At 36.0% G+C, this 16,476-nt stretch overlaps 1 protein-coding gene across 1 annotated transcript; it reads right to left on the bottom strand.

Annotated features, from left to right (window-relative positions):
• Positions 1-6,905: 6,905 nt before the first annotated feature.
• On the bottom strand, positions 6,906-8,804 carry LOC146693886 (uncharacterized). Its single transcript, XM_085478681.1, has 4 exons — positions 8,798-8,804; positions 8,041-8,073; positions 7,452-7,814; positions 6,906-7,304 (listed from the first exon to the last, which is right to left on the bottom strand). The coding sequence occupies exons 1-4, from the start codon at positions 8,802-8,804 to the stop codon at positions 6,940-6,942; spliced, it is 768 nt and encodes a 255-aa protein (XP_085334807.1). The 3' UTR covers positions 6,906-6,939.
• Between the last annotated feature and the right edge of the window lie 7,672 nt (positions 8,805-16,476).

Here is a 16,476-nt window from a genome sequence, read left to right on the forward strand (position 1 = left end):
TCACGTAGAAAAGTTAAAATACTTTCACCCTTTGCCCAAGTGTTAATGTAACTGTGAAAATTACATATCCAAGGTGCAAAACTAGAGTTAGGGTACAATCTAGGCATTCAAATAGATACACAAATAGATACACATTATATACTGTACACTTGTTTTCATGATACAGAAACACTTAATAATGATAACTTGGATTCTAGTACTTAGTGCAAATGTCGAAACAGTTTGTCCATTAATCATAAAATCATCATAGCCAGAAGTTTTGAGTACAGTAGTTTATTTGTATAAACATATATAAACTACTGTAATAATGATTCAATTCTCTTAAGACTGTAGCTGGTATAGAAAACGAATAGCTCCTCTAATCAAACACGTTGCTTAGACCTACCAAACCAAATGTTCCTTTTCTTTTTAAACTAAATGAGTAAGTTTATTTTTAAAGATCAATCACATATAACCAAATTTCTATATTTGTGTTCTTCAGACAGATCTTGTACTTACCCCATTAAGATTTTTTAGTTGTTGTGATATAAATGCAGGCATAGAAATGTGATGTTGTTTTATAGAGATCCTGTATGCCCGTCCTCTGATTTAAAAGAAGATACATAATTTGATTATTAAACTAAATCTAATCTGTATCACTGTGGGGGTGACGTTCCACCGAGACATCCCATTGGAGTCTAACCACCAAATACCTCCATCTAAATTCTGTACATCAATACATTATGCTTGTTTCTCTTCTTCATGAAATCAAGGGTGCTTCTGTTATTACTCTCTCAATAAATGCTGTATTGAGAGAGACAGTCATTCTTATTTGTTTACTGTATGCTTTACATGATGCTTGCAATGGGTTCCACTGAAATGTAGACATTTAGCTCTGATGGTTTCTGTAATATAACACCATATACCTGTCTGCCTATAGTGTACCAGCTTTGCAGTGAAGTCAATTTCTTAGCTACAGTTTACAAAATAGCAAAGGCTGGAACCATTTATGCAGCATGTTTTGTTGTTGTTGTTTTTTAATATTTCTTGATAGTGGGTCAGATTTCTTTATAATTGTCTCAGAGTATGCAACAAATCTAAACAAGCATATTTTACTATTGTTTTTTTCAGCTGCTGTTTCAAGTCATCCTTAAAAACTGATAACAGGAAACTCATACTGGAATTAGTTCACAGTGTTGTACTTCCCTTTTTTACCCTATGTAAGTATGTATGTAAATCTAGATCCAGAGACCTTACAGTGAGAAAGTGTGTTCAGTCAAATGGGAAACAAATATGTGGTTATCAGTTTTCATGACAAGCAAACCAATATATTGAGTCACAGCCACAATATGAAAAAGCTTGTATTTTTAGTATTATGTTTACAGGAAGTGTTGTTGAATCACTAGTTAATCTGCCACCACCTGCATGTATACTTGTAGAATTAATTTAGTGCTTTAGATTTCACATTATGACTCATTTTTCATGTTTTCAAATGTGATTTAAAAGGTTCACTTGCCTGCTTATCTACCAGTACTGCAGACATAAAGCTGGGTAAGGTGGATAGCACACATTTACCTTATCTCTATGCCACATTATCCCATGCGAAGTATAATTTGCATTCAGAAAAGTAATCTCTATATTTAAGTTGTGTTTTTTTTAATTCATATAAGGAAGCATTCCTCCTTAAAAGTTAGTAGCTATATAATTTTCAGTTCATTTCCTTTTAATCTTTGCTGTATAAAGGTACTTTATATTGACCTGATCTGTCACGGTTACTGCAGTAGCAAGTCAACATTTTCTCTGTTTAAAATAAAGTCTCCCTTCCTCTGATGACTGTTTACTAATCTTATTCCATGAGATAATGAAAGGAAGGAGAACGAGGATGTGGTTTATATATAGTCTGACACTTGAATGAATCACTAACAGTTGATTTGCCACTGTGGTTACACATCTAGAGAGGAGCTACATAAACATACACATGGCGACTCTCTAGTTAACCCTGTAAAGGCAAGTGTATCATGAGTTTTTGGGATAACTAATATAAATAACTTTTTATTAAAACAATAAATATTTATGTGAAAATATATTAAAGACAAATCTAATTGAAGTAGAACTGCTGAAGGAAACATGAAGTAAATTCTATCTATTTGTGACTGTATGCGCAGTGATGTGAATTCTTTATGTTTGTAATTTTTACTATTTGAATTTTCTTTGCTCTTGCTAAATTTCTTTCTGCAGTTAAATTCTAAATTGTGGACATTCACTTTCTAACCTTTTCTAAAATACTAAAGGTAGAAGTCTGAGTATTGTTTACTATAAGTGCCACGATCAATAGGGGAGCTACTGTTAAAAAGAGGAATTGACAGGATTTGACCTCCATGGCTACTCGGGTTTCTTCTTATCAGGGTTAGCAAGGAAGACACCTGGACAATTTCAAGGTAGTTAGTACTGGGCACATGTGCATTTTCAAGCTACTGTTGTGTTTCACAGGAAAACTATTTTGGATGTCATTATTTTTAATAGTTTGTATTATTGTAGGTTCTTTAGCTTAAATTACAAACACCTTGAGACAAGTGTTGTTGTGATTTGGCACTATGTAATTAAACTGAACTGAAAATAGAATTATTTGTGACAGATTTTAGACATGCCATAAACCTGGAATAGTTTACCTAAGATCATAGTTTTGACTTTCTTGCTGTGCTATTTAAATATCAAGTTAGATTTTTTTGGTTTGTTCTTTAGTACATTTAGTTTTGTTCCTAGCTGTTTGATTCTGGTGTGTTTAAATCTCTTTACCTCTGTTGTAAACTGCATACAAAGTTTGTGTTAATGAAATCAAACTGATGCACACTCGCAAGACAAAATGTAAAAAAAACCAAACAAAAAAAAGAAAAAAAGAAAACCAGACTGCTCAAAGTAAAGCAGCAAAGTAAAATCCAATAAACAACAACGATGTTGAGCCTGTTCTGAAATTTGAATGCACATGCTTTGAAGTCACAGGTCTTGTTAAATAATTAAACATAAAATTCTTAATCTATGGAGGCAGAAAAAACTTTTAATTATTGTCTGCTGGAATATCAGCCGAGTTCCAGTTATAAATTTTGAGTCATTTCTTTGTTTGTGCTACTTTTTGAACAAACAGGTTGCTTATTATTTGCAGACAGCTTTAATTTATAAGTCTTGCATCAACTGATCAGGAATGACACTCAGCTTTATACTGACATGGAGTGTATTTGTTATATATAACAGTCATTTATAGATTAGTAGTAATTACTCTCGTATAGATTGTTTGGCTAATTTTAAATTTGTGCACCGTTTTTTGTAATTTGTTTATTTTTATATTATATTTCTGATTCACTTTCTCTTCCTGACCCATGTACTGCTGTAACTGTGAATGTCCCTGCTGGGTGATTAATAAAGTCTGTGTCTATGCCAAATTGAGCTTTAAACTCTTTTTATGATGACATTTTACTTATCAAAATTTCAATTACGAGTATGACATGCATATGTGGGATGTTTTCACCATTTGCAGGTCAGAAGAATGCCAGTTTCTGAAGCCTGCTTGCATGTGTGTTGCACAATACTAGTACAACTACCATTCCTACTACTCCTGTTACTGCTACCGCACAAGGGCCTTGAATGGACATGGGGCCTGCAGCAAGGGTTAGAGGTCAGACACCTGGGGCCTGCAGGTTGGAGCTTGGGGCTAACAACTCTAGCTCGTACAAAGTACTAACATCCAAGTGGTAAATGGTGTTACCTCTGAGAACTATAAGACAGAGTGCTATGAAAATAGTTTGTGGCCATGTCCACACTGATACGTTTTAGTTTGAAAACGCATCGTTTTCTCTCCATTTTGGCCTTCCGTCCACACTGATACGCCTTTTGTGGTCAAGGAAAACTGAGCTTTTTGAAAACGTTCTCTAAAGTGGATAATTTTGAAAAAAGCATTTTCGCGTAGCAGTGAGGACTGGGAAAACGGAGGCTTTCCCAGTCCTCACTGCATTTGATGCAGTGCAATGATGCATTTTAGTAATATGATGCAGTCTGATCCAGAAGTCTTTTGGTTTGGTGAGATGCAGTTTGGTCAGTCTAAGCCTCCTTTATGAATTTTTGGGATGTCCACTCCTAGAGAGATTGGCTGCTGTCTTGCTTTCCATGTGTCAATATCTTTTCTCACTGTAGAAAAACTGACTTCAAATATAAAATTGTTTTGTAACCATTCACAGACTGACAGGCAGCAACAACATGTTTCCTAAGATTATCTGATGATCAGAAAAGACACTGGCTGTAATCAAGTGCATTAGCAGAACCTGGCTGCTTCTTACTCTGTTATTTCCTATGGAAGCAGTAACAGTGCACCTAGTGTACCTAGTTTTCTTCTGCATTTTGGTTTAGTTTTCATAGAATAAATAATAACACAGAGTAATATCTGATGTGTTGTTTATCATCTTAGGCTGTATTTACTTAATTTAAAACTGATCAAATGATTTTTTTTATGTCCTGATATGTTGAACTTACATGCTGTTCTTAAAAAAGTGAAAAGCACACATTTGCATTCTATTCGACTGAAAAAACAACTTTCATGTTATCTCACAATACAGTCTCTGTATTCATATTTGTATTAGCTACACAGAAACAGGAATTTGTTTTTTCAGGAAAGAGGGGAAGGCAGATAATTTCATTTTAATATGAAATTTCCTGTTGTCAACATGAAAAAAGTAAAAATACATCATAAATAAGTACGTCAAAAGATGTCTGGAAAAACATAGCTTAAAAATAAATGTTAAAAAAAATAAAGTTTTAAGGCCAGTTTAATCTTCAGTTGAACTTTGTTTGTGTAACCCAGATGTGTCTGCTGAAATACCCCTGAAGCCAGTTAGGCAGGAACAAGTGAACTTTTCCACATTTTGTCACATTACAGCCACAAACATGAATCAATTTTATTGGAATTCCACGTGAAAGATCAATACAAAGTGGTGTACACGTGAGAAGTGGAACGAAAATCATACATGATTCCAAACATTTTTTACAAAAAAATAACTGAAAAGTGGGGTGTGCGTAATTATTCAGCCCCCTCAGTCAGTACTTTGTAGAACCACATTTTGCTGCAATTACAGCTGCCAGTCTTTTAGGGTCTGTCTCTACCAGCTTTGCACATCTACAGACTGAAATTCTTGCCCATTCTTCTTTGCAAAACAGCTCCAGCTCAGTCAAATTAGATGGACAGCATTTATGAACAGCAGTTTTCAGATCTTGCCATAGATTCTCGATTGGATTTACACTTCTCACGTGTACACCACTTTGTATTGGTCTTTCACGTGGAATTCCAATAAAATTGATTCATGTTTGTGGCTGTAATGTGACAAAATGTGGAAAAGTTCAAGGTGGCCGGATAGTTTTGCAAGCCACTATATGTACTGGATGAGCATTAGCCTTTAGGCAAACACAACTTGCTGCACCAAATATGCAAATGACACGATGTTACACATCATTTAGGACATCTACATTTCTGTGTACTAAAAACAATGAACTTGAAGAGCACACAATTGTCTTTTAGCTGCATTAAATATTGTCCTGTAGCTGGCATTAAATAAGGACTCTGAGTATTTATGGCATGAAAGAGTGCATTAACAATTGCAAGCTGATATTATTTGTTGAATAATTAGTCAGTGTACAAAATAACTTGATACATAAGTACCTGATCGTCACATTAAAACTATCAATTTGAATGAAGTTTGACGGCAAATGCTCCCTGCATTCTTCTCATAACCAGGACAGATGAGATTAAAAAACTCAGCTGTTTTGTTTTTACTTACTTTTTAATGTTTTTTGTATAATTATGTGTGTGCAATTTCTTACATTATACATTAAATAACTCTTAATTCACAAATTTGACTAGTAAATGAATCTCAAAGCTAAAATGAAGCTCAAATATCTTGTAAATCCAAGTGTATAAGCTATTTGAATTTGAAATTTGGAAATTACAAAAAGTCCAAAGACCTTCAAGTAGGAGGGTGTGTTTAGTCAAATAGGAAACAAATAGAAGCTTATCAGTTTGTTTGAACAGCATACTGTCAGTGTTTGTATAGTTGGCAGACATAAATGCTTACATGGAGGTTTAAAAGTGAGCGCTTTTATTAGGCTGATGGAACTGGTACAAAACAAAGGCAAAAGTCCAAAACATAAACCCGAACTAAAAAAAAAATCTAAACTGGAAATAACAGAAAACCGAAACATGAAGAGGGCCGTCATGAGACAGGAACTAGACAGATCGCTAATGGGAACATAACAGATTCTCTGACAGGGCACATAGGCAGACAGGAATAGTATGAACACAAGAGGGTGAGTATGGAAGTGGAAACAGATGTGAACACAGCAGAGACAAATCAGGGGTAACATGACAGGGGAAGTACATCTTTGGGCAACACACACTAAACAAGAAACTATCACAATAAAACAGCAAACACAACTAATACGAGGACCAGGAAGTTGCAAACATGGAATCACAAATAGATGAAAACTAGACAGAACAAAAACAAAAGGGAAACCTGATAACTAGGGAAGGAATACATAGAAGACTCAGAATATAGACCTAAACCCCAAAACTGAACTAGATGATAAACAAAACCTTAGAATATCAATATACAAAAAACCCAGGAAATACTGAGAGTGAACAAAACTCAACACAGGGATTCTGACACATACAAATATATTAACTCAAACAACAATGAGAGATCAAAAAAACATTTTGTATTTTAATTAAAATGGCATAAAGGTCAAGATTTAGAAAATCAGCATAAGCACAACAGGAAGACAGCCAGGTCAGTTTCATGTAGACATCCAAAGTCTCAGGAAACAAGATTTAAAAAACATAAAGACTAAAACTTAGAATATTTCCTTATTTATTTATCTATTTATTTAAAAAAAAATAGTATTTTAGTTAGCTTTCAGTGTTCATTAGATCCTGTAGCCTTTCTCCTTGCTGTCGTCGCCTTTCTCCTCGCTGCTGCCGTTGCCTTCCCCCTTGCTGCCCTGGCCTTCCCCCTTGCTGCCCTGGCCTTTCTCCTCGCTGCTGCCGTTGCCTTCCCCCTTGCTGCCATTGCCTTCCCCCTTGCTACTGTTGCCTTCCCCCTTGCTGCCCTGGCCTTTCTCCTCGCCGCTGTCGCCTTTCTCCTCGCCGCTGTCGCCTTTCTCTTCGCTGCTGCTGTTGCCTTCCCCCTTGCTGCCGTTGCCTTCCTCCTCGCCGCTGTCGCCTTTCTCTTTGCTGCCATTGCTGTCGTCATCGCCTTTCTCCTGCCTGCTGCAGCTGCTGGCTTCCCTTTCTTTCACAAAAATCAATAACCACTCACTCAAAACAATTCAGTTGATTGTATATGAGCATCCTCAAAATTTCAAATCTGGAAAAGGGGAGAATTTAACATTTGGTATCAATATCATGCCAGACTGACCCAAACAAATCAGCAGCTTACCTTTGCAGATGTAAGGTATTTTTTCATGACAGCTGGCATCCAGCCACTTAATTTCTTTTGTCTCATTAACGAAGACGATCTTTCCACAGTGGTTGTTGAAGCCGTTGACTGAATCAGTGCTGTTCAACTGAGCATTTAGTAGTTTTGACCCTGAAATCCACTTCCATTCATCCTTGTTGCCAAAGATTGGTCGTTCCAAGCCAATCCACACACCATCCTGCAAGATTTTATTTTGCAAGAGATTTTTCACTTCAACCCTCACAGTCTTGTTGCATATTTCAACCAGCGAGGAATTATTTCTCTGACAGTGCGCCAAGGCCTCAATCCAACTTTTAGCTTCCTCGTGGAACTCCAGATGTATACCTTGACACAAAAAGAACAATTACAACATACAAGTTACATTTTTACTTTAATACTGGAAAATATTGTATACTTGATGCAAATTAATCCTTGTGTCTGTGATTAAAATTATAGCTCTGGTGTCCAAATCCCTCCCGGAACAATCAGCTTTTTGGTCAGGGGTGAGTTAAGTTCTGCTTTTGTAACAACAGCAGGACATTGTGCTTTCACTGTGTTGAATTAAACGTACCCAAGGCATCAGCGAAGAGCAGCTGGATTATTACTGTAACAGAGCAAGATCACAACAAGAGTTGGATGATTTTGTCCACAAATAATTATTTATTTAGAACATATATCAAAATGAGTAAAGGAAAAAGCGAGTAATTGCAAAAATGTAGAGATAAATACGCTAGCACTTTTTTAAAAATGATAATTCATTTAAATTTCAAGGAATACATAATAATGTAGGGGCTTCTTAATCAAAATTTAGATAAAGTCTCTTATTAGTACTTTGTGTTTTGTTTTTTGTTTCTTTGTCTGCCACCTTGCCACAACAGGCAGCTCTCGCAGATAATTTCATTTTAATATGAAATTTCCTGTTGTCAACATGAAAAAAATAAAAATACATCATAAATAAGTACGTCAAAAAGATGTCTGGAAAAACATAGCTTAAAAATAAATGTTAAAAAAAATAAAGTTTTAAGGCCAGTTTAATCGTTGAACTGAACTTTCTCACATTTTGTCACATTACAGCCACAAACATGAATCAATTTTATTGGAATTCCATGTGAAAGATCTTGTCACAACAGGAAGCTCTGGATATTTTGGTATCTTCCTTCCTGACACAACCCACAAAGAGAATATTTGTTTTGGAACTGGACAAGTAACCTCTTATTAAGCTAAGCAGATTTGAAAACCAATATACAATGGAGCCACAAAATTCATAAGTCAGTGGCTGGTTAATAGTGATGTGCGGTTCAATACTGAAATATCAATTCCTCTGATACCAGTCATTTATGTTCTAGAATTGATTCTCACATTAAAATATCGATATTTTAGTAATTTAGAGTAAACTTGTAGTTTATCATTAACAGGATCACAGTGGGAAGATCCTATTTCATTCGGATTGTCTACATTGGAAGCAACTACTTCCTCTTCCGCTTTTCATAGTCATGTGCGAAATACGGCTGTATAAATGTGTCGCAGTCCCTTGGCGTGCGCAGTCACAACAATGGCTGAGCGTAACTGGAGTTATGTTCGGACGTATTTTACATCCACAAACGTGGTTTGTGATACATGTGGCAAGAAAGTGAGGTGTTGTGGCAACACCACAAATTTGTCAAACACCTCAGAGTAAATCATATCACAGAATATGATGAGCGTATGTTGAGGCGAACTGAGGAGGAGGAGGAGTGGACAGGGACAGGTGCTGCTAGGGCGAGACAGACGTCTCTCATGGAGTCCTTTAGTGCTGCAGGCAGGCAAGGTGTTCAAATAGCGCACAACTTCAGGTTTTTTTTATTTCTATATGATGAATTCTGTATTATTAAGTGATAAGAACAAGTAATCTGATGTCCTGTAATCATTATGATGCTATAATTTGAGATACAATAAATAAAATACGTTTTTGCACAAAGTATCGTGCAAAAAGGATCAGTATCGTTGATACCACCCTGAATTTTACTTGGTATCGGATCGGAAAGGAAATCAGTGGTATCGCACATCACTACTGGTTAAAGTTACTTGATATTTGTTGTCTTTTTATGTTCGTAATGTACAGTAAGTATGTCAAACAAGTCAATCAGTTCCATATTTTTGTGTCAGGCAGGTGATTAAAAGCTGTCTGACATTTTTTTTTTAGACATTAAAATAAAGGTGTAGACTCTGTCTTAAATTTCTATTCTTTTTAATGGCCACCAGGGGGCAATACCTAGGGCATGTAAAAAGAATTTTGTTACTATAGAAAGAAAAACAGTTTCCAAATGTGACCTCTCTAAACACTTTCCTGCTGTATTTAGTCATTATTTTCAGGGTGAGATTGGGAGAAAAATGATTAAGTAATGGTCAGAAATGGAGGATTGTTTCAAGTAACACACTTTTCTACCACTGTGGATGTCTAATTTGGTTGTTCTGTTTTCGGAAAAATAAGTGGTGAATTTACGGTTGGTGTCACTTGTGTTTTACCAGACAGCCTCGTACAGCTTTTTTTTTTTTTTTTTCTTCTTCTTACCTTTTTCTCCTCCATTTTACCAGTAGTGGCTGTCTTAATCCAGATCAATAATGCTGGTAATAATCTGAATTGCATAAACTCATATTTCAGCAGTTTGACTTGGTTTTGTGTCACTTTCAGTTGCTACTCGGTCCCAGGCTCGGCAGACGTGTATGTTTCAGGCCCCAGGTTCTGTTCAAGGACCAGTCTCAGCTACAGAATCCTTTTCAGCTAACCCAGAAACCATACATCCCGAGCCCCCACCATCATCAGTCCTCAAAAACTCTGGTTGGTTATAATTTACTTATTCATTTAAAACAGAAAACAAAAAGATTTTTTAAAAATGCATAATGCATTTTAAAAAATCATAACAGTGCCACATCTGTTTCATTTAACAACATGTTGTTGTTGGTGACCATGCCATATTCATTTGGTTATCTGCAGGGTACAAAGTCATATCATGTACCTGTTAAAATGTATTTGAATAAGTTTCTGAGTACTTTAAATGTATGAAGAAATATTTTGGTCTTTTCCTTCTGTTAAATCTGAATTATATTTGTTTTTTGTCATCTAGTAATTCCGAATCAGCAGCGTAAAAAGAATGATACACAACCAGCGACTTTGGAGCCTTTTGTTCCTGAGGCCATAAAGCAAAATGGCTGACAACAGACGAGAGTAGACGTGCATTCGTGAGCTCCCGGCGGTAGGCCCAGGAATCTACATCTATCCTAACTTGCCCTTATATAATTTTTGACCATAACAAGAGGCAAAGTTACAAAAGAAACTTCTGCATGGCAAATTATAATTTGCGACACTCAAAACGAAAGAAAACGACAAAAACTACGGGATACCAGCACGCATTGGCAGCAAGAAATATGGCGGATGGGGAGGAGGAATTGCCAATTAGTAAATTACTCAATGCTATCAAAGAAACTAAAGAGGAACTTACAAAACATATTGACAAAAAAACAGCTGATATACAAATAACCCTGACGAAAATTGAATCCTCTCTTAACATGCTTTCCGAGCAGGTTGAGGAGATGGAGGCACGAGTAAGTACAAACGAGGATGACATTAAGGAAATGCATAACCGCACCGATAAAGTGGAGAAATTGACAACTCAACTCAAGGACAAAATCGACGACTTGGAGAACCGCAGCAGAAGGTCCAACCTAAGGATACTGAACATTCCCGAGCAAGTAGAAGGCCATGACGCTGTGGGATTTTTGGAGAAATTTATACCACAAATCCTGGGGAATGACAACTTTACATCAAACATTACCCTTGAAAGAGCACACTGCGTCGGGAAGAAGTCTGATAGACCACGGCCCTTCATTGCTAAGTTTCTGAACCTCAGAGACAAAGAGAAAGTCCTTCGACTGGCTAGAAGTAAGGGAGAGACGACATATGAGAATAAGAAAATATCTTTTTTCCCGGACTACAGCATAGACCTGCAACGCAGAAGAGACGAGTTCTGTGACGTGAAACAAAGGCTGCGAGAAAAGGAGATTGAATATGCTCTGATGTACCCAGCGCAACTTCGCATCAGACATCAGGGATCGATTAAAATTTTCCCCACTCCTGTTGAAGCGCAACGCTATCTGAAAGATTTTCTGAGTGAGTAGACTAAAGTGATGTAATGTGATTTCAACAAAGCAATTTACATCCGTACTCGCAGACGAGAAGTCCTCCACTGTTAAATCTGGGGATTGAGGTGAAATGAAGGAAAAAAAAAAAAAAGGGACTATAACATTAAGCATTGATACAGACTCTCGCCACCTCCCATCTGTCAGACGAATTGAAGATATGATTTATATAGACTTTGTGTGCATTTATGATTTAGATATTAATCCCTTACTGGATGAGTGTGATTATATTGTGGTTAAATATTTTACTTTTTCCTTTACACAATTACGTTCTGTATCCGACTGCTAATATACTAATATACTTTGCTGTTTATCGAGAGTGGCTAGAACTTTAACTTTAACAACTGCCTGGGCCACCACCATTGTTTAGTTGAATTACCTACCTTATGTGGTTTTGTTATAGGGGTTTTATGAGGCAGGTTTTTATTTTAATGTTTTGGGGTTATGTATGGTCTCTTACAAAAAATTCTTCTTATACTTATATAATTGTTCAGATAGCTCATTGGCTTAGGTTATATCCTACCATTACACCCATGTACAGAATTTTACTACACCGAACTTAAATTAAGGGTCATATAACTTGTATATCTTGGAATATTAGAGGGATCAATTCACCTATTAAGAGAAAAAAAATGTTGACATATTTAAAGAGGCAAAACGTAGATGTCGCTTTTATCCAGGAAAGCCACCTTACAGACGCTGAACATTTAAAATTACGAAGAGATTGGGTAGGCAATGTTTTTTATTCATCATATACCTCTAAAGCAAGAGGAGTCACCCTGCTTATTAATAAATACTTGAACTTTCAACTAAACTCAGTTGAAAAGGATAAAAATGGTAGATTCCTACTTGTAAATGGTGAAATAAATAGAAATAAGATAACTTTGGTAAATATATACGGGCCCAACTATGATGACCATTTATTCTTCAATAATTTAATAATGAAAGTGGCTACAATTGAGGGACAGTATATTGTGGGTGGAGATTTCAATATGGTCCTAAATCCCCCCTTGGACCGGTCCTCACCTAAAACAGTTTCTTTATCCAAAGCAGCAACTGCATTGAACCAAGGTATGAAGGATATAGGCGCAATTGATGTATGGCGAAACCTCCACCCAGGTCAAAGGGATTTTTCTTTTTTTTTCTCCAGTACATAATACGCACTCAAGAATTGATATGTTTCTTATATCACAAAATATGATGGCAACAGTGATGGACTGCTCTTACTTAGCAGCTACTTTCTCAGACCATAATCCCATTAAACTTATTTGGGCTACCAATATATCGCAAAATATAACCTACAGATGGGGGTTTAAGAATTATATGCTAGGAGACTCTGATTTTATTTCATACATGAACACTAATATTGAAATATTTCTAGATGCTAATTCAAATTCTTCCTCACATGCTAATATTTGGGAAGCGCTTAAAGCTTATATGAGAGGTATGGTTATGTCATATGGGGCTAATAAGGCTAAAAAGGTCAGAGAGAAGATATCTAAATTGGAGACCGACATTAAAAACTTGGAACAGGAATATATTGCCACCAAAAAGGAAGAATGTCTTAATACATTAATAAAAGTAAGGTTGCAGTATGATAATTTATGCACCAATAGAGCAGAAGCAGCTATGGCCAGAACTAGATATCACTACTATGAATTTGGAAACAAAACAAGTAAATTACTGGCCTGGCAAATTAAGAAAGAAACATCGGAGAAATTTATACGGACAATTCTAACGGAAGCTGATAAACTTCTTGATGAATCGGTACTCATAAATGCAGAGTTTAAACGGTTTTATGAAGATCTGTATAAATCTGAGCAAGGGGTCGATGGTACTGTTGCAAAAAGATTCATAGATGGAATAACCCTTCCTAAATTACATAATGAGGACAAAGAACTGCTTGATGTAGATATAACGGAAATGGAGGTTCTTCCGAGCCCTCAAGTGTTTACAAAATAATAAGACCCCTGGACCAGATGGATTCTCAGCTGATTACTATAAGGCCTTTTCTAATAAATTATTGACACCACTTACAAATATGATTAAAGAAGCCTTAGAAAATAACAAATTACCAGAATCACTGGAAAATGCAACAATTACATTATTGCCAAAGGACAAACAGAGATGTGACTCTTATAGACCACTTAGCCTTTTAAACGCAGATTATAAAATATTATCTAAAATAATTGCACATAGATTGGAGGACATTATGCCTAAGATAATAAATGCCGATCAAACAGGCTTCATTAAAAACAGACAGGGGGCAGATAATGTGCGGCGCCTGCTCCACATATTGAATGCCGCTCAAAAAAATCAAGAACCATTGCTAATAATTTCCATGGACGCTAATAAAGCATTTGACAGGATTGAACCAAACTTTTTATTTCAGACAATGGAAGCCATGGGCTTCGGAGAAAAGTTCACCCGCTATGTTAGGATACTTTTTAACGCCCCCAAAGCCAATATTATAACAAATAATGTGCTTTCTGACACTTTCTCCTTAACCAGAGGCTGTAGACAAGGCTGTCCAAGTTCTCCCTTGCTCTTTGCGATTGCGATCGAGCCACTAGCAGTGGCCATTTGTACTAATGTTGCTATATCTGGAATCAAATTCGGTACAAGCGAACATAAACTTTCTCTATATGCAGATGACCTCCTACTGTATCTAACGGACCCTCTCAAGTCAATTCCCTCATTAATGAATTGTCTTAAAGAATATAGTGCAGCTTCAGGATACAAGTTAAATTATACCAAAAGTGAGATTATGTCTTTAAATATACAAGATAATCGTGTTAGAGCTCTTACAGATCCACTACAGTGGTGTAATAATGGATTTACATATTTGGGCATACAAATTGGTAAATCTGAGGATAAAATATTCAAACTAAATTATATTAAACTGTTGGAGCAAACTAAACTTAATATACAGAGATGGATGGATTTTCCATTATCCCTTATAGGGAGAATTAATGTTGTTAAAATGAACATTTTGCCTAAGTTTACCTATTTATTTCAGTGTCTCCCTACAAATGTTCCAAAAAGTTTCTTCAAAGAATTAAATAAACTTATAACCTCCTTCATATGGCAAAAGAAAAACCCAAGAGTTAAACTCTCCTCATTACAGGCCCCTTATTCAAGGGGAGGACTCTACCAACCAAACTTTAGGAATTATTATCTGGCCTCCCAATACCGATCAATTTTGATCTGGTTATATGCAGAGAGGAGTGAGGTTCGATGGGTTCCAATAGAACAATATGAGGTGAATCCCATATCATTAAAAGACGTCCCATTTCTAGGTACGAAAAAATGTTTATCTAAGCTCACAAATAATTCGATAATATTAAACACCTTCCGTGCCTGGCAGGAATCCCACTCACTTCTAAAAATAAATATTTCTTTTTTCAGAAGGACACCCCTATGGGGCAATCCTGATCTCTCCCATCATATTTCCGACTCCATATTGCAGGGATGGAAGGATAGAAATATTCGAACTGTTGCCGATCTATACAATAATGACACATTTATTGACTTCCAACAACTAAAGGAAAAATTTAAACTTCCAGACCAAATTTTTTTTAAATTTCTACAAATAAGAGACTGGATCAAAGAAAAAACCAAAGGAACTTTCCCTGAGATTCCTAAAGAAAGTCCTTTTGAAACGCATCTTTGCACCAAACCATGGAAGTCAATAAAAGGAATAGCATCTTCAATATACACTATTATTAATGAAAAATTACCTGACTACAACAAAACGGCTCTGAAAAGAAAATGGGAGGCAGATCTGGGCTATGTTTATGAAGAGGTAGAATGGTACCATCTAATGGAACAGGCACAGACCATGTTAATTTCCACAAATCATAGACAAATGCAATTTAATATATTCCACAGGACATATTATACACCTTACAGATTACATAAAATTGATATTAATTACTCTCCCAAATGTTTGAGATGTAAAGTGATAGATGGTGATCTCCTTCATATGCTGTGGAATTGCCCAGTAATAGAGGAGTTCTGGAGACGGACTACTGAAATAATTTCAAGGGTGATTGGGATCCAAGTCGAAATGGACCCAAAACTATGGATTTTAGGTGACATAGATTCTATAAACGTGGATTACCACAAGAAATATTTTATTTTACTTGCAAGTACTGCAGTTAAAAAATGTATTCTGACACATTGGAAATCTGAAAATTTTCCAACACTGAGATATTGGATTAATGAGTTAGCATCCTACTGTACACCTGAGAAGATATCGCATAGTGTAAAAGGGAAATACGGAACCTTTAAAAAAATTTGGGGACCATTTCTTTCAGTATTACCGTCTTTGGACTTGACAGAATATAGAGATGATGTAAATTCCTCTGGGTTTACCCTGAATTGATCCTTGGTTAGGCCCTTCTGATCAGAGTTCTTAAATGTTGTGCTGATTCTTGTGTATAGACGGGTGTAAATATGGGCTGTTTGGATACACGAATGTGATGAAGTTGAGAGCTATACAGGGGTAAAGGGGTGGGGGGATGGTGGGAGGGGTTCACACGATATGTTTTTCTTTTTTTTCCTTTTTTTTTTTTTTTTTGTTTTAAATTTCTGTAATTACCAATACTGTTACTATTATAATTATTATTTTTTATTATTATTATTAATACGCCCGTATTTTCTGTGTTCGGTCCTCAGATGGTTGAGGCTATTTTTGAAAGATAAAGATACTAGAGTGTGTTCCTGAGAATTTTTTTTTTTTTTTTTTGGTCATAATGACCAGTCAAGCTTTGGCTAGTTGATGATACTCTGTCCCATAACTGTAAATGTCTTTTATTGTTTGTTTCTG

This window comes from Copadichromis virginalis, linkage group LG14, assembly GCF_057382275.1.
Source record: "Copadichromis virginalis isolate Kocher_CV1m ecotype Utaka linkage group LG14, C_Virginalis_male_GT1.1, whole genome shotgun sequence".
NCBI lineage: Eukaryota > Metazoa > Chordata > Actinopteri > Cichliformes > Cichlidae > Copadichromis > Copadichromis virginalis.